The sequence below is a fragment of the Myotis daubentonii genome, chromosome 3 (genome assembly GCF_963259705.1).
Source record: "Myotis daubentonii chromosome 3, mMyoDau2.1, whole genome shotgun sequence".
In the NCBI taxonomy this organism is placed as follows: domain Eukaryota; kingdom Metazoa; phylum Chordata; class Mammalia; order Chiroptera; family Vespertilionidae; genus Myotis; species Myotis daubentonii.
The window spans coordinates 156,320,764-156,348,319 of record NC_081842.1 but is presented as its reverse complement, the minus strand read 5'-3'; the positions used below and the strand labels follow the sequence as shown (position 1 = coordinate 156,348,319).

Genomic DNA, 27,556 nt, shown 5'->3' with positions numbered 1-27,556 from the left:
ACTTCATCGTATATTTGCATTTATGTTTTGTGTTTTGAGACCTGGTTAAAAATATGTAATAAACTAGGATATATATTTGATTCAAAAATGTAAATTTGACATTATTTTGTTATATTCCAGGTAGTGAAGAAGCTGAACCTGTAAATATGGAGAGCCTGGGTAAGTGGAAACAAATTAGAAACCATCCGCAGGTGCAATATTTTAATACGCAGTAAGCAAGTGAAAACCGTACAAATTGAAGCAACTGATCAACATGTACATGGACTAAAATCACATCGGGTCATTTCAAATATAAAATGAAAGATGTTAAAGAAAATGAAAAGTAAGAGTGAAAGAGAGAATTTTAATCTGAGAAATAGACTCAGGCCAACCCATCCCTTCAAAATCCAAATTGAATGATGATTGAGAGACCTTTTGTAATAATTATAAAGTGTGGTAAGTCTGCAAGTTATTACTTTTATTAGAATGATATTTTTAAAACTCTGGCTCATAAACAATATTTATCTGTACTTCCCAGTAAGATTCCACTATTTCAAGGAGAAGGGCTGACTGTTAAGCAAAGAAGCTAGAACTTAGACAGCCAAACTAATGTTTGTACTTTTAGAGGCTAAGTTACTAGCAAGCCTTTGTTTTTGTTGTTGCTGAAACTTTCTCTTAGAGTTGACTTAGATGATGCACTTCATGTTTGGAAACAGAGGAGACAGCAAGGGTGGAAAGAGAAAGATCTAAGAGCCTGTAGGCCGTTGTGAAGATTTTGGCTGTTAATCATACAGGATAAGCAACTGTTGGTGGTATTTAAGCAGAGCAGTGACATGATCTGACTTATGTCTCGACTGGGTTAACCTGGCTACTCTGTTGAGAACTGCAGGGGTGAAGACAGAAGTAGAGAGTGCTTAAGGAACTATTGCAACAATCCAGGAAGGAGAAGGCAGTGGCTTGGGCCAGGGTGGCAGAGCGGGTGGAAATGGTAGGGGGATGTCAGCTAACAGTAAAGGTCATTGGAGCAGACTATGCCCATTGCCCAACAAGTATGTATTGAATTAATGAATGTATCACCCTTAAATGCTGGAGCCATTTTTGACCCTTTTCCCTTCCCACACCCCTACTCCCCTTTAAATCATCCCCACTCCTGTCAATTTCACCTCTAAAATATATCTCAAACTCGTTCATTTCACATTATCTCCACATCCACTACCTTAGTCCAAGCCTCCACTTTCCTCACTTAGATGAGTTCCTTAGCTCCTACCTGGTACCACTGTTTCCACTCAGCCTCCTTCAGTCCCTTCTGCACCCGGCAACCTGCCATGTCTACTTCTTGCTTAAACTCCCCCAAGGCTTTTCTTTGTCCATATAGTGGCCCTGGCTCTGCCTTCCTCTCTGGTCTTTTCTCTTCACTCTCTGCCCGATCCATGGCTCACCAGTCTTGCCTAGCTCAGAACCTGCCCTATGTGTTCCTGCCTCAGGGCCTTTGCTCTGGCTCCCTGTGCCTGGATAGCTCTTTCCCCAGATCTCCATGCAACTATCTCCTCATCGTTCAGGTCTAGACTCCAGTCCCACATCTGGAAGAGGCATTTCCTGAAGGCCTCTTTCATCTAGTACCCTTGCCTTCACAGTACCTACCATAATTCTGAAGTTAAAATACAGTCAATTCTCCTGTTTTATGGATGTTCTATACAGTTGCTGTGAACACTGACGTAGCAAAACTGAGCCATTGCTCTTAGGGGAAATACAGGGTTAGATTCCTATGAGCCTCTGGTCAAAACATTTCCATTAACCAATCAATATATAACCTTTTTATGTGTGTTTCCTTTTAAAGATACTTTATTTAATATATATTGTCAATATATATTCATTAATATATATTCATATATATATATATATATATATATATATATATATATATATATATACATACACACACACTAGAGGCCTGATGCATGAAATTCATGCAAGGGGCTTGGCCCCCCTGCTGTGGCAGCCGGGGGGGGGGGGGCAGGAGAGGCATGAGGGGGGCGTGTCTGCCACCTCTGCCTCAGCCTTCAACACCGTGATTTTGTCCAGAAATTAGCATATTACGCTTCTATTATTATAGATTCATTAACACTGCACTCACAGAAGACAGCACTGTAACTCATGCCTTAACCATATTTATCTAATATGTGGATTTCCTCCATGAAGGGCGTCACAGCCTTCTTGAGTTTAGGAACACTATACAGCACTTCAGCACCACACTTGAGGATCATTTTAAATAACAAAATCACCAATGAAAAGCACAAAAATGTGGAAAATGTGGCACTAAATAGACAGTGGAAGGACACTTGTTTCCTGTCTGAGCTGAAGCAAGTGGCAGAGCATGGGCTTGTGGACCTCCGCTTGCGATGTGCTCATTGGACAACTCAAATTATTTTGCCACTCTGAGCACGTCCACTAATGACCACGAAAGTGCCACAACTATTGATTTTAGGATTACAAATAAAGTTTAGCAAGTGAATTTGCAAATACAAAATTAGTAAATAATGAGAATCAACTATTTATTTGTTAATGCATTTATAATCTATTTACACACACACTTTCTCTCTCACACACATACACACACACACACACACACACACACACTCCCGGGAACAGAAATGCTTTTGTACTCCAATGCTTAGAACAGATCTTGACACATAATACATACTAAATAAATATTTGTTGATTGATTGATTGCATGCATGAGTGAAGGAATGAATGAATTGCTTTCTCTGTTCTTCCTGTCTAAGTAAACCCACCACCACTCCTACCTTCCTTAGTTCTATCTCTCACCCTGTTCTCTCCTAGTAGCACTTTTCACAACTTGTCCTTACATATACTTGAGTGTATTTGTCTGTTTTTTGTGCCCCCTCTAGACTGTATACACCTAGGCACTAGCATTATGCTTTTCATATAATAGGTGCTCAACAACTATTTCTTAACTAAATAATTGGTAACAAAAACAAAACAAACAAATAAAAGTCTCCATGAACCTGAGAAGGGACACAGTAGAGATGTTTCAGCTGGAAGGGAAAGGACTGAGAGAAGTGAGTTTGTTTGTTTATTGGAGAATAAAACAAGCAAACAAACCTCAGAACTTTGCAGTGAGACTTGAAAGTACATTTTGATTTAGCATCCCACTATACTAGAACCTCCCTCCTCTACTCCAGGACTTCTCTCAGGATAACATCAGGATCCCTTTGACTTCCTTGCTTTGGGATCCTGACATTATTAACATCACTCGGGCCTCATGGCTGTCATGCTCCAGGGGGCAAGGACTCCCTTTCCTACCAAGGGACCAAGGGACCCGCAGACCAGCTAACCAACTGGCTCCTGAGGACCTAAGGGCAACGCCTAGAGGTTTCTAGAGAATAGTATCCCTTTAGCTCTATCTAATCTAGTAATAGACAGACAGGGTAATTGACTGTACCTTTGCTACACCTCCCATTGGCTAATCAGTGAGGTATGCAAATTAACCGCCAACAAAGATGGCGGTTAATTTGCATACGTAGGCGTGAAGCGGAGCAGTGAAGGCGGCTCCGGCGGAGCAGCGAAGGCTGAAGGCAGCTCCAGCCAGAGCGAAGGCCTGGGTCCCAGGTGCTGGAGGAAAACAGGTGCCGGCGGAAAACCAGTGCTGGCAGCCAGGGGAAGAGAAGGCCTATTGCACGAATCTTTTCGTGCAATAGGCCTCTAGTAATATAATAAGCACTAGAGGCCCAGGGGGTGCATGAATTCATGCCAGGTGGGGTCCCTCAGGGTGCCCTGTGGGGATTGGGCCCCATCTCACACCTCCAGCCTCATAGCCCCGCAGCCCTGCCTGGCACCCCACTTTGGCCTGGTGCTGTCCCCTCACCTGCTCCACCATCCCACCTGCAGGGCTATCAATTGGGGCTGGGACCCCCACCTGGCTCCCTCATCACCTGGGAGCCAGGCAGCAGCCCTGCCCTGCCACCACCACTGCTGGTCACCATCTGCGGGGCGATTGGCAGGGTGATAGGGCCCCCACTTGCACCTGCCTTGGCCTGTTGTCACCTGCTCACCTGCTCCACCATCCCACCACGGTCCCGCTCTCGTCAGGGCCCATCAGGGCTGGCAGTGCCTCCACTGCCATCTGCTGCCAGCGCTGCATTGCCGATGCCCACTATGTTCCACACCACCCCCTAGTAGTCAGCACACGTCATAGTGAGCAGTCGAGCTCCCAGTCGAATGACCGCCCGAGGGGACGATTTGCATATTAGGCTTTCATTATATAGGACTAAAGGCCTGGTGCACAAAATTCGTGCATCGGGGGGCAGTCAGCCTGGCCTGCACCCTCTCTCATCTGGGACCCATTGGGGGATGTCCGACTGCCAGGATCAGGCCTAAACCAGCAGTTGGACATCCCTCTTGCAATCTGGTACCGCTGGCTCCTAACCGCTTGCCTGCCTGCCTGCCTCATTGCCCCTAACCACCTCTTCTTGACAAGCTAGTCGCCCCCTAACTGCCACCCTGTCAGCCTGATCACCCCTTTCCACCTCTGCCTTGGCCTCCACCACCATGGCTTTGTCTGGAAGGATGTCCAGAAGATCTCCGGTCTAATTAGCATATTACTCTTTTATTAGTATAGACTAGAGGCCCGGTGCACGAAATTCATGCACTGGGGGTGGGGGGAATCCCTCAGCCCGGCCTGTGCCCTCTCACAGTCTGGGACCCCTTGCTCCTTACCGCCCGCCTGCTTCCTGCTCCCTACCACTCGGCTCACTGCTCCTCAGTGCTGCTGCGGAGGTTCCTTCCACCTCCGCTGCACTCACCAGCCATGAGCCCGGCTTCTGGATGAGCAGCACTCCCCCTGAGGGAACTCATTGTACCACCAGGCCCTGGTTGGTGTGGATCAGTATTTAGAGTGTCCTCCCACGCACCAAAGGGTCATGAGTTCGATTCCAGGTGAGGGCACATACACAGGTTGTGGGTTGCTTGGGCAACTGATCAGTGGTTCTCTTTCTCTTTCCCTCTCCCTTCCTCTCTCTCTAGAATCAATTAAAAGAACATATCCTAGGAGGGGGACTTAAAAAGGAAAAAAAATGCTGGTTTGGTTCAGCGGATAGTGCTTCTGCAGGCAGACTGAAGGGTACCAGGTTGGATTCCAATCGAAGGCATATACCTGGGTTGCCGGCTTAATCCAGGGCCCTGGTTGGGGATTCAGCAAGAGACAACCATTTGATGTCTCTCATATTAGTTTCTGTCTTTCTCCCTCCCTTCCACTCTCTGTAAAAAAAATAAATAAACAAAAAAAAAAAATCAATGCAAAAATGTCCTCAGGTGAGGATTAACCAAAACAAACAAACAAACACACACCCATTCCCAGTGTGATTATTGAAGGAGCATATGAAGTATTTGTTGAATGAATGGGAAGGGATGAGACTTTGCTTTCTAACTGTTTTAGCAACTCTGCAAGCCAGAGGGTTTATTTTTATTTTTTTAAATATATTTTACTAGAGGTCCGGTGCACAAAAATTAGTGCACTCAGGGCGGTGTGTGTGGGGGGGGGGGGGTGTCCCTCAGCCAGGCCTGTGCCTTCTCGCAGTCTGGGACCCCTTGGGAGATAACGACCTGCTGACTTAGGCCTGCTCCCGGGTGGCAGAGGGCAGGACCAATCCCTAGGTGCAGCCCCTGGTCAGGCTCATGGCAGGGCCGATTGGGGAGTTGGGGCGCCGCCCCCTGTCATGCACAGAGCAGGGCGGATTGGGAGGTTGCGATGCCACCCTCAGTCACGCTCAGGGTAGGGCCGATTGGGGGGTTAGGCACCGCCCCCTGTCACACTCAAGGCAGAGTCAATGGGGAGGTTGGGGCACCACCCCCTGTCACGCACAGAGCAAGGCCAATCAGGGGATTGGGCGCTGCTCCCTGTCACGCACAGAGCAGGGCCGATCAGGGGGTTGGGGAGCTCCCCCCTGTCATGCACAGAGCAGGGCCCATCAGGGGGTTGGGGAGCTCCCCCCTGTCACTCACAGAGTAGGGCCGATAGGGTAGTTGGCACACTGCCCCCTGTCACACACAGAGTAGGGCGGATCAGGGGGTTGGGGCGCCGCCACTGTCACACTCAGGGCAGGGCCCATGGGGAGGTTATGGCTCTACCCCGTCACACACAGAGCAGGGCCCATGTGGGGGGTGGGGGGTTGGGGCACCGCCCTCTATCACCCACAGAGCAGGGCCGATCAGGGGGTTGGGGCGCCTTCCCCTGTCACGAACAGAGCAGGGCGGATAGGGAGGTTGTGGCCCCACCCCCTGTCACACACAGAGCCGCAGGGCGATCAGGGGGTTTGGGCGCTGCCCCCCGTCACGCTGATCCCAGTGCTGGGAGGCCTCGCGGCTCCACTGATCCCAGTGCTGGGAGGCATATTACCCTTTTACTATATAAAATAGAGGCCTGGTGCACGGGTGGGGGCCGGCTGGTTTGCCCTGAAGGGTGTCCTGGATCAGGGTGGGGGTCCCCACTGGGGTGCCTGGCCAGCCTGGGTGAGGGGATGATGGCTGTTTGCAGCTGGTCACACACCCTTCAGGGTGGGGGTCCCCACTGGGGTGCCTGGCCAGTCTGGGTGAGGGGCTGAGGGCTGTTTTCAGGCTGGGACTGAAGCTCCCAACTGCTCCTTTTTTTCTTTCTTTTTTTTTTTTTTTTTTTATTCTGGACCACCTTTAGCTCTGAGGCTCCAGCTCTTAGGCCTCCGCTCCTGAAAGCAGGTATCTGGTTTGTTTCGGTTCTCGAAACTCTGTATCAACTCCAGCTCTGAGATCCCAGCCAGCTGAAAGCTGGTTTCTGGAGTTTTGTTTAGCATCTGTATTTGTTACAATGTTTGAAACTGCAGGCTCAGAGGCCGGCAAGGCAGACGTCACTGAAGCAAGCAAGCCTCATGTTAGTTTCAAGCTGCCTGGCTGCCAGCGGCCATCTTGGCTGACAGTTAATTTGCATATTGCCCTGATTAGCCAATGGGAAGGGTAACGGTCGTACGCCAATTACCATGTTTCTCTTTTATTAGTGTAGAATTGATTTTTACAGAGAGGAAGGTAGAGGGATAGAGAGTGAGAAACATCGATAAGAGAGAAACATCTATCAGCTGCCTCCTGCACACCCCCTACAGGGGATGTGCCCACAACAAAGGTATATGCCCTTGACCAGAATTGAACCCGGGACCCCTCAGTCCACAGGCCGATGCTCTATCCACTGAGCCAAACTGGTTAGGGCCAGAGGGTTTATTTTTTATTTTCATTTTTATTGATTGATTATTTTAGAGAGAGGAAGGGAGCGAGAGAAACATCAGTGTGTTGTTCTACTTACTATGCCCTCTTTGGTTGCTTCTTGTCTGTGCCCTGACCAGGGATCCAACCTGCAACCTTGCTGTATCAGGAGGAGGTTCTAACCTACTGCTCAGGGTGCTGCGTGTCAGGGCCCCTCAACAAAATCCCTCTGGTGTGCCCTGGCCCCTGCTGTGGGTCGGAGCTCCTCTGCCACAGCAAAGGTTTGGGTTCCATTCTGTCAGGTTTTGGGTTTGATTCCTGGTCCAGGCTGACTGCTGCTCAGCAAGTGACTGAGGACCATTGAAGTCCATTTGCTCTAGTCATTCGGCGGGACGGGGTTCCATGGCTGACTTGACCGGCTCTGACCCCTGCTACCCCCAGTCCTCCATCCAGGGCGACTTCAACTATAAAAGCTGCGTGGCCTCCAGGTAGGTCGCCCTCTCCATGGCTCACCAGGCTTGGTTTCTGCGCAGTTGCCCTGGGAGGTGGATTTCCGGGTTCCCAGGGAGAGCGCCCTCCGATCCAGACTCCCAGGGAGAGCCGGTTGGGGGCTGAGTGCTGGCTGACCGCTGCGGTCGGTAGCCCCACCAGCCCCGATCTCCCATGCCTGTGGCCCCGCCCCTCACTTCCCGATCTCAGATCAGGGGACCACAGGCACCTCAGCACCCGGTGCCCTGGGTGCCGCCATGCCTGCGGCCCAGCCCCTCCCTTCTCGATTGCAGATCAGATGACCACAGGCAGGCTGCACCCTGGGCCTGCACCCGGTGCCCGGGATGCTGCCATGCCTGCTGCCCCACCCCTCCCTTCTCCATTGCAGATCCGGAGGCTGCAGGGGCTACACTGGATGCCCTGGGTGCCGCCATGCCTGTGGCCCCGCCCCTCCCTTCGCATGGCAGATCAGAGGGCTGCAGGCAGGCTGCACCCTGGGCCTGCACCTGGTACCCAGGATGCTGCCGTGCCTGCGGCCCCGCCTCTCCCTTCAAGTTCGCAGATCAGGGGAGGAAGGGAGAGGGATAGAGAGTCAGAAACATCGATGAGAGAGAAACATCGATCAGCTGCCTCCTGCACACCCCCCACCGGGGATGTGCCTGCAACCAAGGCACATGCCCTTGGACGGAATTGAACCCGGGACCCCTCAGTCCGCAGGCTGACGCTCTATCCACTGAGCCAAACCGGTTGGGGCTGAAATTACTTTTACTGGAATAAAGTCTAGGTGTTAGCAGGGCTGATTCCTTCCAGAGTCTTTGAAAGGGAAATGTTTCCTTCCCTTTTTTAGCTAAAGACGCCCTGTGTTCATTGATTCTGGGCCCCTTCCTCTATCTTCAAAGGCTGCAGCATAGCATCTTCTAAACGTTCTCTCTCTTTGAGCCCAATAACCTGCCCATCTCAGGGTCATTGATGTAATCAATTAATTCACTGGTGTCAGAAATGAGGCCCTGGACATCTTTTGGGGAACATCATTCTGTTCATCAGAGGTGATTAATAATATCACAGGTTTTGAAATTAGAGAGACCTGGTTCAAATCATAATTCTGCCACTTATGACTATGTGGCCACAAATGACTTTCCCTCTTGGAGTCTCTACTTCATCCCAAGAATGAGGTAGTGACACCTACCTCCTGAAACTCTGCAGAAGTTAGATCAGGTAGTACCCGCACAGCTTCTTACCTAGGTTGTTGCCGCGACCTTCACAGCAGGGTTCAGGATCTGAAGGAGGGGCTGACACACACATGAAAATGATATACAAGAAATATGAATTTAGAAGGCATTGGGGGCCAGGTGGAGCCTCTTTCTTGAAGAGACACATCAACTTCTTGCCTGGTCTGCTTTTATTTACTTGAATACACATTTGCCCTTTAGCAATGCATACAGGGAGATCAAAGGTAAAACCAAATATTATAAAACTTCTAGAAGACAACATAGGAGAAAATCTTGTGAACTTGGATTAGCCAAAGATTTCCTAGATACCATACCCAATGTGAATAACAATGTGGGTGAATAATAGCCACTGACTATTTCATGGATATGTGCATATATTGAGCAAATGGTACACGTTAAATACACACTGTTTATTATTTGTCAATTAAACCTCGATAATAACTGTTTTTTAAAAAATAAACAGCACACAAAACGTTTAAAAAAGAAGATACAGATGAAATGCATGGGAGCTCTTTAATTCTGTTTCAACATGCAGGACATGATTTATACTTCATAGGCCTCTTCCTTGTTGACACAGTAAGATAAGATTTCCAGGAGTGAGTTGTATAGAGTTTGGGTCCGTTTTTGGCTCCTGCTCTATTGGTCGACTAGGTAAATAACTGCCATTCACCGCATCCTGTGGGATGCCACCCCTGTCACCTCTCTGACTGTGTGTGGAGAAGGGGCAGGCCCCTCTCCTGGGCTCTGCAGGTTCACACATTGGAGAGAAAGTATAGGAGGGTAGTTAGAGTGTAGGGACCTTGGTTTGAATCCCAGATCCTCTATTTCCAACTCCTAGATCCTGACCTTGGATACGGTATTTGAATTCTGTAGGACTCCCTTTCTTCAGCTTAAAAAAAGAAAAAAAGAATGCACTTTTAGTAACCACCTAGAATGTTGTTGTAAAGATTAAGTTAATTAATGATACACGTAAAGTACTTAGAGCAGCACTTGCATGCAGTAGGTGCTCTACAGAAGTTATTATCATTAACCTGGCTATTATGCACCCACATTGTTATTCACTCACCACCCTAGCTTGGCACCCTACCCAGCAGGTCTTGCTCCTGACTCTGTAAGCTTCAAGAAGCCTTGCAGGCCTTTTCCTCTGCTCCAACAACTTTCTCACCCTCCTGGAGCAACCAACATCCCACTCTGCTGGAGGCATGACTGAGCCTGTAGCCATAGCCCACAGCCCACCTCGTTGCTAACCACCATCGCCTCATTGTTGTATGCCTGGGGTGCTGTCTTCAGTGTAGGCCTCAATGCCTAAATAGCAGTATCTTTTTATTGAATTTTGCCAGAGACCCTTGGGGGAGGCCAGAAGCACCAGGCCTTGCTCTGTTAAGTTTGGCCATTGTTCGGGTAGAGCTTGAAAGTAGTAGACTGTGGGGATTATGCATGAAGTTATGAGTGACTGCCAATTGCAACTAGAAACAGTCTACTCGTTTTACTAACTTCCAGATAAAGGAAAGTTAGAGTCTACATTAAAGTTGCCTTGGTGAAGTCCAATCAGTGTGACAGGGTCATTTTAGTGAAGACTGTCCCGCTAGCAGAATGTGAAGTATGTTAGTGGGGGCAGGTGACATGGAGCACAGTCTTTGTCACTGTCTTTCCTGTTTCTTGGATGGTAGAGGCTTTCTGGCCTCTGTTTATGAAGGACGCCACCTCTTTCTTGGCTCCAGCTCAGCGTGGGTCTCTCAGTCCCACCTGGTGGCTTTCGAAGGCAAAACTGCAGAGCTTTTATTATGCATTAGACACTACGAATTATCCTTGGCAGAATGTTCTCAAAGGATAATCTGTATGTGACTCAACAGTTGTTTATTGAACGTCTCCTAGTTTGTCCGTACCTTATGAACAACTTGTAGTCCAAATGTTTGTTATACCAACTGATTGCTATTGGGAATCAGTGTTATGCATACAGTCATTAAAACTCCAAAATTACCTGAATAATTGTGCCATAGAGCTGCTCGGACGAGGGGTAAATGTTTCTGCGGGAAAATACATTCAAAATTCCAATGTCAGAGGCCACATGCACTTGTCCCCTTGACGATGCACCTGTTGAGCAGTGGGAGGAAGAATGTCAGGACACCCAGGTGTGTAGGGCCTGGAGAAGATGGGAGGGGCTGTGGGCTCCTGGGAGCATGGGGTTGGGAGGGAGTTCTGGGGGAAGATGCAGAGCTGAGACTGAGGTGCTGGAAGCTGATGGTGATACAAAAATGAGAAGAAGGCTTGTTAGAGGGAATGGCAACATGCAAGCTGGTACCTATCCCCTTCCATCCCCTGTCCTAGGGCCTGCTGCTGGGGAGGACTGGCCTGGGGTGGGGGGAACAGAGACAGGAAGAACAGGAATGGAAGCCTCTTGAACCTAGCCTCCCTCCTCTTCTGAGGGCAAACCTAGGACTGAGGAGGTAAGAAGGATCCCTACCCCACCTTTCTCTCCACTTCCAAGAGTCTGGAAATGCAACTTAATGGGGAAGTCAATAGCTTTAAAATGTGAAGAATGGAGTTACAAGTCTGACTGTGAAAAGGAGGAGCCTTAGGGAGTAGAGGTACCTAGTAAGGTCAAGAGAAGGTCTTTTTAAAATAGGAGACCGACCAGTGGGCAAATGCTGAGAGAAAACAGCACAGAGGTAGGAAAGGAGGAAACGTGAATGAGCCTTAATGGCTGAAAAGGGTAGAGAGGGACTAGCAGGTCTTCCGAGTGGCGGGAAGGGTGGGAAGGTGGTCCCTGTGCCAATCAGCGGGTAGACCAGGCTATGGGATTCTGTGCTCTACAGACGCAGAATTTTTCTGTGAAACAGGCAGTGAGGTCATCTAGTGAGAGAGAGCAGCAGGTGAGGGATGAGCAGGAAGATGCTTTAGAAAGCCAATGCAGGTTTCAGAGAGCCTGAAAAGGTGATCATACCTTTGGGCCAATGATTTCACTTTTAAAAACTATCCTAAAAAATATTTAAAATGCGATATAAAAAAATTAAGCACTACATATCTGTTTGTAGTTATTTACAACCATTGGAAACAAATGAGAAAAAACTGTAATGTTTATCAACAACAGAACTGTGAAAAATTATGCTACAGAGTTGCATGAATTTAAAATATGTTAGAAAGATTATATAATGTCATAATAAAATATTGTGACATTAAGTATTAAAGGCAGTATTTAAAGTTTCATATAAGATACTGCATATGGAGCGGCTAGAAGGAAGTAGAGCAAGCTATTAATAGAGGCTCTCTCTTGAGACATAGTAATATGGGTAATTGTTATTTTCTTCTTTTTTTCTTTTTTTGACATTTGTTTTTATAATGGATAGACTTACTTTAAAAATAAGAATAATGAGCCTAGCTGGTGTGGTTCAGTGGTTGAGCTTCGACCTAACCAGGAGGTCACAGTTTGATTCCCAGTCAGGGCACATGCCCAGGTTCCAGGCTCCATCCCCAGTAGTGGGAGTGCCGGAGGCAGCTGATCAATTGTTATCTCTCATCATTGTTGTTTCTCTCTCTCTCTCTTTCTCCCTCTCTCCCCCTTCCTCTCTGAAATCAATAAAATATATTTTAAAAAACAAGAGCAATGATTTTAAAGACTTTTAAAAATTTTAACCAAGACAGGTATTTAAAGCAAACAATTGCATGTTTCCCATTGCTAATGTTTTACGTAGTTACATTTAATATCAAAATTCCACTTTGTCTTCCCCAGGTCATCCAGAAATTTATCCTTTAGTGTTAACTACCAAGACTCAAGAAATATTCAGTTGCCGAATAGATGAAGATCTGACCGATGAGCAACCTTATAAACTTATCAAAAAACAAGATATTTTGGCAGACTTTCAAAACAGAGCTGCAGTATCTGATTTCTACCCAGTCAAAAAAATTATCCAGGTTAAGTGCAACATCCCTCTTCATTTTTCAGTTTTGCTTCAAGGGGTTCCTTGTACATAATAATGACAGTTGGAGCGATTGCTGCATTCAAATCTGGCATTTTCCATGAGCTTGGACACATACTAGCTTGCCCACACCTTGGGAATCCTGCTGGATGATCCTTGGTGAAAAGCAAACACTCATTGACACTTAGTGACTGTCTTATTCCACACCCAGAAACACTGATCCTTGCCCAGTTGTAACTAGAACAGGAATCTACCCTTATTTTCCCATACTATCTTAATTGTTTAATTCATAATTTTTTTTTCCTGATTTGTCTCCAAGCATGGAACAGAGCACAACACCAAACTAAAGAAATGCTTCTTTTTTCCTGTTAGAAATAAAATTGCATGGTAAATTTCCCTGGACCTACTGCATTTTAAAAGCTTTTTAGACTTAATAAAGTAATTTTGCAACTTGGGTTTATTGGCCATAGATAAGTAGTATGGTGATCTTTTATGATTGATTGATTAGAAAAATATCAATTTTGTGTCGATGTCTGAATAAATTGAATGACCACTGGACTTCATTAACCTTCATTAGCCTTCATTCCTTTTCAGTTGTTTAATCTCCACATATTTGTGAATTTTCCAGTTTTCTTTGTGTAATTAATTTCTAGTCTTATACATGGTGGTCAAAAAATATGCTTGATATGATTTGAATCCTCTTACATTTATTAAGACTTGTTTGTGGCCTAACCTATGATCTATCATTTTAAATGTTTCATGTGCACTTGAAGAGAATGTACAGGGCTTGGTTTACAGTTATGAGTGTGCAAAACAGAAAGTTTATTCTTGTATTATTATTGTACAGTTATTGTATTATTTCCCATATAAACAACTGTAAGCCTACTTTTGCTTACCCTGTATATTCTGTTGCTTTTGGATGGAATATTCTATAACCTTCTCCTTTGATTATATTCCTGTAGGAATATCCTGGAGATGAGATTCTGATTGTTTATGACAAAGACTTCGAATTTGGACTTAACTTTTATGTTATTGGAACCGAAGAGGGCAAGGAAAACTATTTAAATGTAAGCACACCCAAGCCCTTGCGTTTTGTGGATTATCAGAAGGGAGCGGTACCTCTGGGGGAGAACTATGCATGGTTATGATTCTTCTTGTTCAGCCCCCTTACCCCAGGGCCTGGATCGAGTTCTGGCACCGAGAGTAAGTAAGCAGTAAATGTGGGATGAACTAAGGCAAACATCTCAGGGTAGCAGATACTCTTACTTATTTGCCTTTATTGGCTCAATGAGAGCAGAAACAGCAAATCTGGAGTACCACTGCCCTCAGCCACTCCCCGGCCCATAGTCCTGGTTCTCCTCTTGCCATCTCCATCGCTTGGGTAAGTTACTAAACCTCTCGTCTGCAAAACGGTGGCACCAACAGTGCCCATTCCAGGCCTGTTATAAAAATTAAATAGGCTAACACAAGGTAAAGCCCTCATTATAGTGTTTGCTATGATTATTGAACAGTAAGATTTTAAAAGAATGACTTGGTCAGTGGGCCGTTGGCGGGGAGGGAAGCAGAAATTTTAAAAATTGTAGCTTTCAAAGAAAAAAAAATTAGTTAACCTTCAAGGTGTTTTGTTCCAAGTGGCCATGGCAGGTAATGAGTTTCTGAGACTTGCCTTCTGACCTGGGCATCCTTTGGGGAGGTTTGGTCAAACTGAGGTAGACAGGGGGTTTTGAGTGGTTGTTGAACAAACAAGAAAAAGTAAAGCATAGAATTTTAAAATATCTACACTTTTTAAACTAAAAATGATAGTTTACTTAGCCTTAATATTTTCAATTTTATTTTTATGGTTGCTTTTCTTTGTGCTTTTAATTTATTTTTATTACAGTCTTGTGCTATCTAACAATGGGGATACACCTGAGAAATGTGCCACTAGGTGATTTTCTTGCTGTGGGAACATTGTAGAGTGTACTTACCTAATCCTAGATGGTCCTAGCCTATTGATCCTAGGCTACCATTACTGTACAAACAATACAAGATTAAATCAAGCACAAGACAAAACGATGCAATCAAACATGAGATGTTTGAGGCTGCTGTTGGTGTAACATGGCATATTGTGTTTTTTGTTTTAAATCTAAGAGCCTCTTTTTTTATTGATTTTTGAGAGAGGAAGGGAAAAGGAGAGAGAGAGAAATATCAATCAGTTGCAGTATAATGTGTTTTATAGCAAAGTGCTGGGGTCCAGCCCCAGCGGGTCCAGGGGTTCCCAAAGGTGTGGACGGAATCGGCGAAGAATGAATGACACCGAGGCAGTGTTCAGGTGATCATCATAGCCAGGTTCTTTTTTTTTATTGTCATCTAACATCTGTATTTATACTATTTGGTCCCAATCCTATCCATTCTATACAAAAGGCCAGGGGGCTTTCCATCTCCATTCAAAGGTTACTCTTGTTCCACTAAGCTACAAGTAAGTAACTGAAGGAGGTCACTCCAAGCAAAGATCAAAGCGACCAACCACCCCTCTGACACTCAGTTAAAGGGTTTACTGATAAAAATCCTCACCTGGGGAAACAACCTTTCTTCTCCTAGCCAGGTTCCTTCCCCTATTGTCCTCTTACATCTGCATTTATCCTATTTGATCTTAATCCCATCCATTCCATTCCAAAGGCTAGGGTGTTTCTCATCTCCATTTCAAGGTCCCTTGAAACATCCCTGCAGGGACTGCCTCAAGCAGCCAGGGTGGATTGGCTTCCAGCAGCAAAGTACTTTTTTTAATAATTAAAAAGAGTATACAATAATGTAAAAAGTGTAGTATAGTAAATACACAGTTGTTTATAATCATTAACAAGTATTATGTACTATGCATAATTATATGTGCTATACTTTATATTTCTGGCATCACAACAGGTTTGTCTGCACTAGTATCACCACCAACATATAAGAAATACAGCCTGGCTGGTGTGCTCAGTGGTTAAGCATTGACCTGTGAACTAAAAGATCACTGGTTCAATTCCCAGTCAGGGCGCATGCCTGGAGTTGCAGACTTAAACCCAGTAGGGGGTGTGCAGGAGGCAGCCGACCGACGAAGTTTTTCTCTCATCGATGTTTCTATCTCTTTATTCTTCTCCCTTCCTCTCTCTCTCAAAATCAATACAAACATCAAACATTTTTTTTAAAGAAATGCATTGTGTTACGACATTACCATGGCTACAACATCACTAGGTAATAGGAATTTTTTAGTTCCATTTTAATCTTATGGGACTATCTGTTAACCAAAACATCATTATACAGCACATAACTGTGTAGTGAAATATTTTCAACTGTATAGAAAAGTTTAGATAATAATTTAACAAATATCCACACAATCACTACCCAGAATTAACAAATATTATATCTTATCATAGTTACTTAATTTTAAAGTAATAAAATATAATAATGCTTCATTCACTCTTATATCCTCTGTAATTCTACTTCTCTCTATATGAGTTGTTAGATGTTGTGCCCAGATTTCAAGATCCCCAAGAAAACCACACCAGGGAACCAGCCAGTCCGATGCAAAAGCAGAGGGTCCTTTATTTGAGCTAGCTCTCCTCCCCCTCCTAGTCGACGCAGCGACCGGAAGCAGAGTGTCCCCACCGTGGGAAAAACAGGGTTTTAATAGGGGGTGGAGTGAGGGGAGGGGAGCTGACTGTGGGCCCTGCTGATTGGCCAGGCGCAAGTCGGGTTTTGTTACACAGGATGTGGTCATCTCTATGGCGCGCATGTCCCTTGATTGTCATTGGTTAGTTTAAGAAGACTCCGGGCATGGCCAGCAGGGGCCTGGGCTTCCGGGAAGAAGGTACTCTCCTGATCACATGGCAGCTGCCCCAACATGGAGGGTATGGGTCAAGATGGAGAGCATAGCCCTCGCCCTTTCATTAGATACCCCTCTGTCCATGGTTTTATATTTTTACCATATATGTATGCTCCACAAATAATGTATTTTATTGTTTTATTTAAAAGTCACATAAAATTCTACAAATCATTCTGCAATTTTTGTTTATCACTGAATTATAAAATTCTAGGCCTCACCCATATTGATACATTTAGATATCATATATATGTAGATCAAGTTTTTTCATTGCAACTGCTTTACAGAATTTTATTTTATGATGATAACACAATGTGTCAGTTTACTCACCTATTGATACTTATTCAGTTTATAGATAGATAGCTATAGAGATATAGATTTAGGTATTAATATATGTCTCTGTATACTCCTTGTGGATATCTTGATTTAAAAACATTCACTCATTATTTCATATATATCATGTTTATTCATACTTATAATCCTCTTATCAAAAAAATTTATTAAGTCAGAGGAAACTAGTTTTATAGTTAACATTAAGTTTATTGTTCTATAGTCATAAGGATGTGCAGTAAATGTTTTTTTCTTATCACATGACTTTTCTTTTTTCATTCTCCTATTTTGTTCTTCTGTCATCTTCTGTCTGTAGTTTTGATTTGTTGTTGTTCTTTTTTTTTCTTGGTTTCCTTATCATAATTGGAAAGAAGGAACCAACAAAAAAGAAAAATAATAAGGAAGTGATTAATAAATTTATATAACAATAAAGTTCATTGCAAAATGTGCAGATGTAGCTATAACCTAAATTTGGTCATGTATTTTAGACTGTTATTTGTTTTACTCTAGCCCCCACAAGCTCAGGAAGAACAGGATGAAGACATTCCTGAAGAGATGTACGATTATAAGCCACCCATCTCTAAACCATGGGTTTCTTTGGGCAGTGAAAAAGAAATTGAAGAAGAATCCGTTACGACATCTACAGAGCAGGTCAGAGGCCTGAATTATTATCTCCAGTCATTCCCTCCCTGTACCTGAATAACGCTTATTCCTGAAGGGTTTGTAAGGCTTCTGTGTTTGCTATGGGCATGAGGTTTTTCTTTGGATAGAAAAGTGGTCATTGTCTCAGGTGTGTATTATGGGTTGAATTGTATCCACCCCCCCCCCCCCCCCCCCGCAAAAGAAAAAAAAGATACGAAGTCCTAACCTCCAGTACCTGAGTATGTGACCTGCTAGGAAATGGGAGGGTGCTATTCCAATACGGCCATGTCCTTATAAAGAGAGGGCCATATGAAGACATAGAGACACAAGGAGAAAGAAGGAGGCAGAGATGGGAGTGCTGTATCTACAAGCCAAGGAACACCAAGGTTTGCTGGCATCACCAGAAGCTAGAGAGAGGCAAGCAATAGATTCTCCCTCAGAGGCCACAGGGGGGGAAAACACTCCAACACCTTGATCTCCACATCGGGGAGAGAATAAATTCCTGTTGTTTTAAGCCACCAATCTATGGTGCCTGGGTCTGGCAGCCCTAGGAAACTGACACAGTGGTGTGGCCAGAGCAGCTGCTGCGAGGAGGATTTAAATGAGTGACTTGTTTTGAGAGTATAGGGAAAGCTGCAGGAGAGGGACGATGCTCTCCTGTAAATTTCAGCAGCGGGAAGGCTTCAGCTAAATCACACCCCGGAGTTGTGCCAAAGAGAAGCAGAAGAGATGAGCTTCCCTATGTCTCCTATCAGGCCATCACGGGTTGAGATGTAAACAGCCAGCCACTTCCTGTTCTTGTACCTGCGGGCAAAGTGGTGTTCCCCAAGAGCAGCAGGCGGTGGCCATGGGAACAAACAGCACACGGAGCTGGAGGGACAGAAAGTGCGTATCCAAAGGGATCTGAGAGATGTAGGCAGAGCACCTGCGTCGTCCCGTCCGCCCCGCATCCAGTTTTCTCCAGGGACTTAATTGTGTTACCTCTACTGCTTACCCGTGTTGCAGATTACATATATGATTTCTCAAAAACGAGCTGATTTTGGTGCCCCGATTAAGTTCAGTGACCATAATGCTTCCAGTGTAAAAGATGCCTATATTGAATGCACAGCCTACCCAGATAAAAATTTTGTTATTAAGCAACTGGAGAAAGATGTTGGCATGCAAGTAGTCCCTGAAATTAAGGAGATAAGTACTCAGACAAAATGGTAAGTATACAATGGGTATGTGTATTTTTAAAAGCAATGACAGTAAAATCTAGCAATGTCCATGATTATTTTGAGATATTATAATAAATAGAAATGGATTGACAATGATGAAATATGTCTACATAGAGTAATTCAATTCAGGAAGTTCTAATGGCTTTCAACTACGCCTTTTTAAACCTTAATAGAAAATGAGATACACGTGAGACTGTAGAGACTATGTAGTTAGAAAATGATGGCTGCTGTTAATAATCACAGTGTTGTTTTCAACTGGAACATTACCATCCCTAACTGCTCCATTCTACCCAAGCCGCCATTCTTACATATCAAATCAGACTGTGTCACTTCACTGCCTCAATCTTTTCTCTGGCTCCCAGCACATCCAGATTCCTTGGCACGGCATTATGAGGTTCTCCTTCTTCCATGGCACGGTATCCGTGGCCTCTCCAGCCTCTCCCCCTCCCCCATCCCATTCTGTGCTCTAGTCCTATGAGCTGCTTTCACCTCCCAGAATATCTGCTCTTCCATATCTTCCTGCCTTTGGCAATGCTGTTCCTCTGCACAAAATGCCCTTCACTGCCTTGGCTGCCTTTATCCCTTAAGCTCAGTGCCCCCTCCTCTGTGCCTTCCTGGCAACACCAGGTAGAGTTGACCACTCCCTCCTCTGAGGCCCCACTAGAGCTGAGTGTCTTTATCAAAGCACTGAGGACCCATAGTGTACTCATCTGCTTACCTGTCTGCCTTAGATCCAGAGCACTGGGAGGCTACAAACCAAACCATCTCACACAGCAGCTCTTTTTTATTATTATTAAATTTATTGAAGCTGAAATTTAAAGTGTTTTTTTTCCCCACTTAATTTCCTTAAATAACAATATCAAGCAAGGCCTTGAGTTTCACTAGTATTTTCCTGATATTTTTACATGTATGCAAATAAAAATTTTATTTTCATTAGAATTATCAATTAATTACCTGCCCAGACAGCATGGCTCAGTGGTTGAGTGTCGACCTATGAACAAGAAGATCACAGTTTCACATGCCTGGGTTGTGGGCTCAATCCCACATAGGGACTATGCAGGAGGCAGCTGATCAGTGATTCTCATCATTGATGTTTGTTTTTATTTGTTTTTTTCAATAACTTTATTTTATTATTATTATGTTTTAAAGGATGCTTTTTTAAATCTTCACCTGAAGACATGCTTAGACAGAAAAAGAGAGAGAGAAACATCAATGTGAGAGAGAAACATTGATTAATTGCCTTCAGTATCACACATCAGCTCTTATTAAAATGTATTCAGTGGCCGAAACCGGTTTGGCTCAGTGGATAGAGCGTCGGCCTGCAGACTGAAAGGTCCCAGGTTCGATTCCGGTCAAGGGCATGTACGTGGGTTGCGGGCACATCCCCAGTAGGAGATGTGCAGGAGGCAGCTGATCGATGTTTCTCTCTCATCGATGTTTCTAACTCTCTATCTCTCTCCCTTCCTCTCTGTAAAAAATCAATAAAATATATTTTTTAAAAATGTATTCAGTGAATGAGTTGATGTGAAATGGGTTGTCAAAGGAATATTTTGGGGATTTGAGCTAGGCTTTGAATGTTGTATAAATTTGGAGACATATTTAGCTAAGCTATGCATCTTTTTAGAAATAAAAAATAATTATTTTGAAATAATTTGCATGTAATTTGGAGAAATGGAGACAGGGAAAACAGTCCAATTTTTTTTTAAAATGACCTGAATAATTCAAGGGGATAGGAAGAACTGACTTTGCCTGGGACCACAAGGAGACCAGCTGGGGTACACGGAAGGGAGGAGCAGAGGTAGATAGAGAAGTGGTTTCTCTGTGGCAGACACTGGGGAACTTTGACAAATTCTGAAGCAAAAGAGAGAAGCAGGATGATAAGGTGTTAAAATAAGATGAGCTGGACAGTAGGTATTGGAAAGCAGAGGGGGGAAAGTCTGGAGTTGAAGAGATTGGCCAAGTAGGAATCTGCTGTCACTAAATCAGGTAAAAATGTGACCAGTGTCTAAAGTCAGGTGGTGGCAGTCAACTGAGAGGACAGGTGGAAAGTAGACATGAAAGTACAAAATGCTATAACTGCCATCATTCAAACAAGCAATCAAAACCCAACAGCCCTTTGGTGGGGTGAATTTATCTAGTCCTTTGGTGTTATCCATTATCTGTTTGCTGATGACTCCCAAATCTATGTCTTCAACCTGAATCTCCCCCCTGAACTCCACATGCTTATATTCATCTTACTTGGATGTATAAGAGTCTCAAATTTAACATACCCACAAACAATTTTTTAAATTTCCTACCTCTAAGTCTGAAACTCCCTAAATCTCCCTCATCTCAGCCAATGGCAATGATATTCTTGTAATTACTAAGACCCCAAACCTTGGATTCTGTTGGGTCTACCTTCAAAATATAGTGTCCCAAAAAATGTATACACGCTTTGAATGATTATAAAGTCAGTGTTTATTAACATACAGTTAATTTTCAAAATTAAGTGATTATCAGCTGTTAAAGTGTGTGTACATTTTGGGGGGACACTCTATATTCATTGTTGTCATCTTGGACCACGCCTTCTTCATCTCTTTCCTGGATTATTGCAATGCCTCCTGACTGGGCTTCCTCTACCCATCCTTGCCCTCCTACATTCTGTTCCCACAGAAGAGCCAGACTGATTGGGATTCCATTTGCCCCTGTTCCCTCAGTTCCCATACTTCCCTGGCTCATCCATTCCAGCCACAGTGGCTTCCTTGTTCCCTGAATTCACCAAGCATACTCATACCTGATGTGTTTATGCTCACAGTTCCTTTATATTGGCTGCTCTTCCCCCATCCTTAGGATTCATTTCCTCCTTCATTCAGATCTCAGTTTGAATGAGGCATTCCTCAACACTCTTTTATAAAAACAGCAACTCCATTCTGTCTACCCTCTTACTCTATTTTTTTTCTTCATGGCACTATTGTCCCTTGAAATGTATTTATCATTGTCTCTCCTTTCTCACCTTCTTCCCACCTACCACTTAGAATTTAAGCTCCTGAGACAGGCACTTGCTCTATTTTGTTTACTTCTATGTCCCCAATTTCTAGGACAGTTACTGGCACAGATTTACTAAATGAAGGGAATAAAGGGATGAGGAAGGAAAGGAGGAGAGGAACCAAGTTAAGGGAGAATGTCAGAAGGGATGACCAACTTGAGTTCAATGTTAAGAGAAGAGCCATAAAATATGCAGTGAGACTGTGACCAGGAGAATCAGGGTCAGCAGTGTGGAGTGTAGTATAAAACATGCTTTTCAGCTCTGTGTGAAGCAGCGAGTCAGAAACCATGAGAGAGCAACGTGAACGTCCAGGCACATATACATTGAATCCAGGGGTCAGGACAAGAAATGGGTCAGAAACCAGGGAGGCAGATGAATGTACAATCCGGAACCAAATAATTGAAAAGAAAGACAAGGATCAGTGGTTGGGTCTCAGCAGAGAATTCGAACATCAGAGATTAATAAACACCAGGAAGTGAGGGTGAGACTCGAAGGAAAGAGATGCTACATTAGTACAAAAAACCCCAACAACTTAGAGTTTGGGAGAAAATTCTTAGTTAAGCCAAGAGAAGCTTCTTCTATGTTCCTGCCAGGGTACAGAAAAGTGGCAAAAATGAGTCAGCCAGGGTAGACTCAGGAGGTCGACTCAGAAAGGGACAGTGAACTTCTGGCAAAAGGGACCTTCGTAGGTTCTCAATGGATGTTGACTGGTAATAATGGACAGTTGTTTCTATCTAGCAGCTAGAGTGAACAGATGAGAAATAAGGACAGGTCTTGACCCACAAAGTGAAAAAAAAAAAAATGCATCAAAAGAACTCCAGTGGTTCAAATCTAGGTGACAGAGAATGCTGGTGCCACTTACTAAGATCAGGAAATTAGCTGGTCTGAGGAGGAGAAGATGGGATATATGACTGTGATGAAAGAACTAAAAAGGAAAACAATCAATGAAGAGGTTCAACGAGTAACTGCAAGGAAAGCAGATGTTTACAGTGCTCTTACCACAAGCCAGGCATTCTTCTAATAAGCACGTTGCACACATCAACTCAATTAACCTTCACAACTGCCCTTGGAGGTAGGCACTGTTTCCATTTTAAAAATAAAGAAACTGAGGCAGGGAGGTTAAAAATGAAAGCTCAGTATTTAGAACATACCTTAAATTTGAATCAATAATGAATAGATTTGCTGAAAAACAACAAAACGAATCACATTTAGAAAAATCAGAGTGACCCTTAGTCCTGTGGCTACCTTGAGGAAACCATCAGGTGCCATATAATTTCGTAATCCTACCCGTGGGATAGAAATTAAAAGGTGAAGCTAAGATTTGAACCCACGTCTCTTTGGTTCCAATACCAACATTTCTTTCCATCACTCTGCCTCTGCTATGGATACTGGTCTAGGCGGGGGCAGGGCTTGGGAGGCATGAATTATTCTATTCAGTATTAGCAAAATCCTCTTTACCTCTCTTTTTGATTACTCTCACAGAGACATTTTACTGACATTTGCTCAACAAACACAGATTAAGTACAATCTAATAGTTTATTTAACACTTAAAACATGCAAGTGCTGTTTTAAAAGCTTTGCCTGTATTAACACATTCAATTCTTACAATAACCCTATGAGCTAGGTACTTTAAGAATTTTATTTAGATGAGAAAGCAGGCACAGAAAGGTCAAATAATGAGCTCAGGGTCACATGGTAAGTGACAGTCTCAGGCTTCAAAGCCAGGCAGCCTGCACAGAGTGCACACTCTTAAGGACTGTGTCATGTGACCTCTCTGTGGCCCCACAGCCTAAAACCAAGTTGCTCACCCAGCGTAATGGGGGGTGAGCCCGACAAAGCCCAGAGGCACAATGCAATGTGATGTGTTCAAGGGTGAAAGTGGGCACTGAGGGAAGCCAGTCTGGTTGGAGAAGCTTTCCTCCAGAGAATCTGCTGCCATTGCTGCCTAAATGTCCATTGTTCCTGGTTTTGTGTATTCAGAGCAGAGTTTATCAACCTGAACACTGCTGAGGTTTGGAGCTGGGTAATTATCTGTCGGGGACAGGGTGCAGGGAGGGGGCTGTCTTGTGTATTGTAGGGTGTTTAACAGCATCCCTGGGCTCTAAGCACGAGATGCCAATAACACTTCCCAGCTGTGAAAACCAAAAATGTTTCCAGATGTTGCCAAGTGTTCCCAGGCTGTGGGGGTGGAACAAGATTGCACTGGTTAAGAAACACTGATTTGATGAAATGGCAAGAGAGAAAATGACAAACAAATGAGGCAACATGTTAATAATTGATGAATTGAGGTGAAAGTAGTATGGGAGTTTCTTATCCTCTTCTTACAACTTTCCTGTAAGTTTAAAATGATATCTAAATGATTTTTTTAAAAAAATAAGAGCTTATTGATTATGTTTGAGAGATAAACACAAATACTTTGAATGGCAGTCAACATTGATTTTCTAGGATAAAGAAGAAATTCAATGATAAGATTTAAATATAAAATTATAACCTAATACTGTCACAGAGATAAACCTTTGACCTGTCATGACTGTATTTGCTTCTCTTTGATCTTATTTTTGTTATTCTATTTTCTTTTATTATATTAGGACATATCCCAGAAACGCTACTACACAATATTATCCAAGAGAATTTTTAGAAAAGGAAAAAGAAACATTCGGACAATCAAAGCCATTAGCTGATTTTCTTAACAACATGTCCACAAGGTAAAAAAAAAAAAAAAAAAGTATATTAAATTTTAATAATAAAACATAAAATGTGTATGTTTAGTTATAACAATAGGTCTTAAAAATCAGCTCCATACATGGTATCCAGATAGAAAGTCTGAAGAGAGTTATCAGGTATGCGTGAACATATGACACTTTCTACAGATTCTCAGTAATTCTTTCTCCTCTATTGCTAACCAGCATCCTAGACCTCAGAAGCCAGGACCATGCCGAGCAGCGTAAACCTGGAAGATGTATATTGAGTACTAGAGGCCCGGTGCACAAAAATTTGTGCACTCGGCGGGGAGAGGGGCCCCTTAGCCCGGCCTGTGCCCTCTCGCAGTCTGGGACCCCTCGGGAGATAACGACCTGCTGGCTTAGGCCTGTTCCCGGGTGGCAGAGGGCAGGCCCAATCCCTAGGTGCAGCCCCTGGTCGGGCTCAGAGCAGGGCCGATTGGGGAGTTGGGGCACCATCCCCTGTCACACTCAAGGCAGGGTCCATGGGGAGGTTGCAGCACTACCCCCTGTCATGCACAGAGCAGGGCCCATCAGGGGGTTGGGGCACAGCCCCCTGTCACGCACAGAGCAGGACAGATCAGGGGGTTGGGGCGCCGCCCTCTATCACCCACAGAGCAGGGCCGATCAGGGGGTTGGGGCGCCACCACTCTCACACTCAGGGCAGGGCCGATGGGGAGGTTATGGCTCTACCCCGTCACACACAGAGCACGGCCCGTGGGGGGGGGGGGGGGGTGGTTGGGGCGCCGCACCCTGTCACACACAGAGCAGGGCTGATCAGGGGGTTGGGGCGCCGCACCCTGTCACACACAGAGCCGCAGGGTGATCAGGGGGTTGGGGCGCCGCACCCTGTCACACACAGAGCAGGGCTGATCAGGGGGTTGGGGCACCGCACCCTGTCACACACAGAGCCGCAGGGCGATCAGGGGTTTGGGCGCTGCCCCCTGTCACACTGATCCCGGTGCCGGGAGGCATATTACCCTTTTACTATATAGAATAGAAGCCTGGTGCATGGGTGGGTGCTGGCTGGTTTGTCCTGAAGGATGTCCTGGATCAGGGTGGGGGTCCCCACTGGGGTGCCTGGCCAGCCTGGGTGAGGGGATGATGGCTGTTTGCAGCTGGTCACACACCCTTCAGGGTGGGGGTCCCCACTGGGGTGCCTGGCCAGTCTGGGTGAGGAGCTGAGGGCTATTTTCAGGCTTGGGGTGACTGAAACTCCCAACCACTCCTTTTTTTCTTTTTTCTTTTTTTTTATTCTGGGCCAGCTTTAGCTTTGAGGCTTGGCTCCAGCTCTTAGGCCTCTGCTGCTGAAAGTAGGTTTCTGGCCTTTGCTTACAATGTTGCGATTCTGCTGGCTGAAGCTGGCAGGTTTCTGGGGTTTTATTTAGCTTCTATGTTTGTTACATAGTTGCTTGCAGCTCAGAGGCCTGCAGCGGCAGGCGGGGAACGTTGGTTTCCTCCGTCACTGAAGCAAGCAAGCCTCATGTTCGCTTCAAGCTGCCTGGCTGCCGGCCGCCATCTTGGCTGACAGTTAATTTGCATATTGCCCTGATTAGCCAATGGGAAGGGTAGCGGTCGTATGCCAATTACCATGTTTCTCTTTTATTAGATAGGATGTGAGGGTGTCTCCCTAACAGCAAATTAACATTTATTTACCAGGGTTCCTTTAAGCCTTTGTCTCCATTTCTCACTCCCCTCCTTAGCCTTACTGGCTTGTGTAGGATTACGAAGATGAGGATGCTGTGGGTGTGGAGGATGATGGTTGCAATGATGAAGAGAGGAACTTACAAAAATATCTTTGTAAATAAGAACCTGAATTCAATTCAGAGGTTGTACTTGGATATGTCATCCGTATCCCCAGTTCCTGGGTTGCTGCCGGTCTTATTTGCAGGCTCTGAAAGAGCGGTGTCTTCAAAATGCCCTTACAGTGGTGCTAGGGCCCTGGGCAGAGCCTTCCGGCTTCTGAACCAGAGAAAGAGCTTGGTAAGTTCTCCAGTTGATACCAGAGTTCAGAGAAGTAGAACCAGTGGTGGAAAGGTCTGCCCATTAGGTTGGTTTCCATTTCTTTCCAAATTTAAAAAATTGGTGGTCTAGTTCACAGTTAAACCAAGTTAAGCTTTTTTTTTTTTTTTTTTAAAAAAAACAACATTAGTTTTTTTCAGGCCGGCCAGATTAAATATCCAGAAAATGACCTATGCCTCAGGAGAATCTGGTTCAAAAAGTCATCAGTGATTCAGAGCCTGCATGAGTTATTTGCTGTTCACAGGAAGCATGCTATCATTTTTTTTCCTATGTGGGCAAAGAGAAAGAAAGAAACAAGAAAACCTAAGGTTTCTTTTTCCCCTTATCAAAATTAAGTATTTAAATTTTTCTTGATAAGAACATTAAAAATGAGAGGTCTGTCTCTGTATAATCCATTTCAAGGGCATACACGGCCTGTAGTCAATTCTCAATCATCCACGTTGTGTAGTATCTTTAGTCCTAGAGTTTTGCTCTTCCCTTTCAATTGCCGCACTCATAAAGAGAGGAGTATTGACCCTTCCCTGAGACATGGGAGGGAGAAGCTAGAACTATAGGAAGAAAGAGGAAAGGGATTACAATATCACTGGCCAAGAACAAATGAGAAACCTGTGTTCATATTACTGCCATTCTTTTTGTTTGTTTGTTTAAAGTATTACTAATAGTAGAACATATGTCTCCTTTTTCCCCTGTTGACCCCCCCCCCCGCCCCCACCTCCCCCACCCACCTGGCACGTGCCCTCACCCGCCTAGATTCTCAATGGTTATGCTTATATGCATGCATACAAGCCCTTTTACCACCCCCCTCCCCTCCCCTGCCTTCCCACTGAAGTTTGATCACTGCCATTCTTCCCACACAAACTGTTTAAGGCTTATTTAAATTTTTAAAAAATTAATATAATC

The 27,556-nt window shown here is 44.6% G+C and overlaps 1 protein-coding gene across 1 annotated transcript in view; it reads left to right on the top strand.

Moving 5' to 3' along the window:
* Positions 1 to 27,556, top strand: part of DNAI3 (dynein axonemal intermediate chain 3) — an 87,808-nt gene that overhangs the window by 5,249 nt on the left and 55,003 nt on the right. The window contains exons 3-8 of the mRNA XM_059689013.1: positions 121 to 159; positions 12,673 to 12,854; positions 13,822 to 13,926; positions 17,541 to 17,681; positions 18,678 to 18,877; positions 24,503 to 24,619. Of these exons, the coding sequence (XP_059544996.1) occupies positions 121 to 159; positions 12,673 to 12,854; positions 13,822 to 13,926; positions 17,541 to 17,681; positions 18,678 to 18,877; positions 24,503 to 24,619 (784 nt within the window). The remainder of the gene's footprint in view (positions 1 to 120; positions 160 to 12,672; positions 12,855 to 13,821; positions 13,927 to 17,540; positions 17,682 to 18,677; positions 18,878 to 24,502; positions 24,620 to 27,556) is intronic.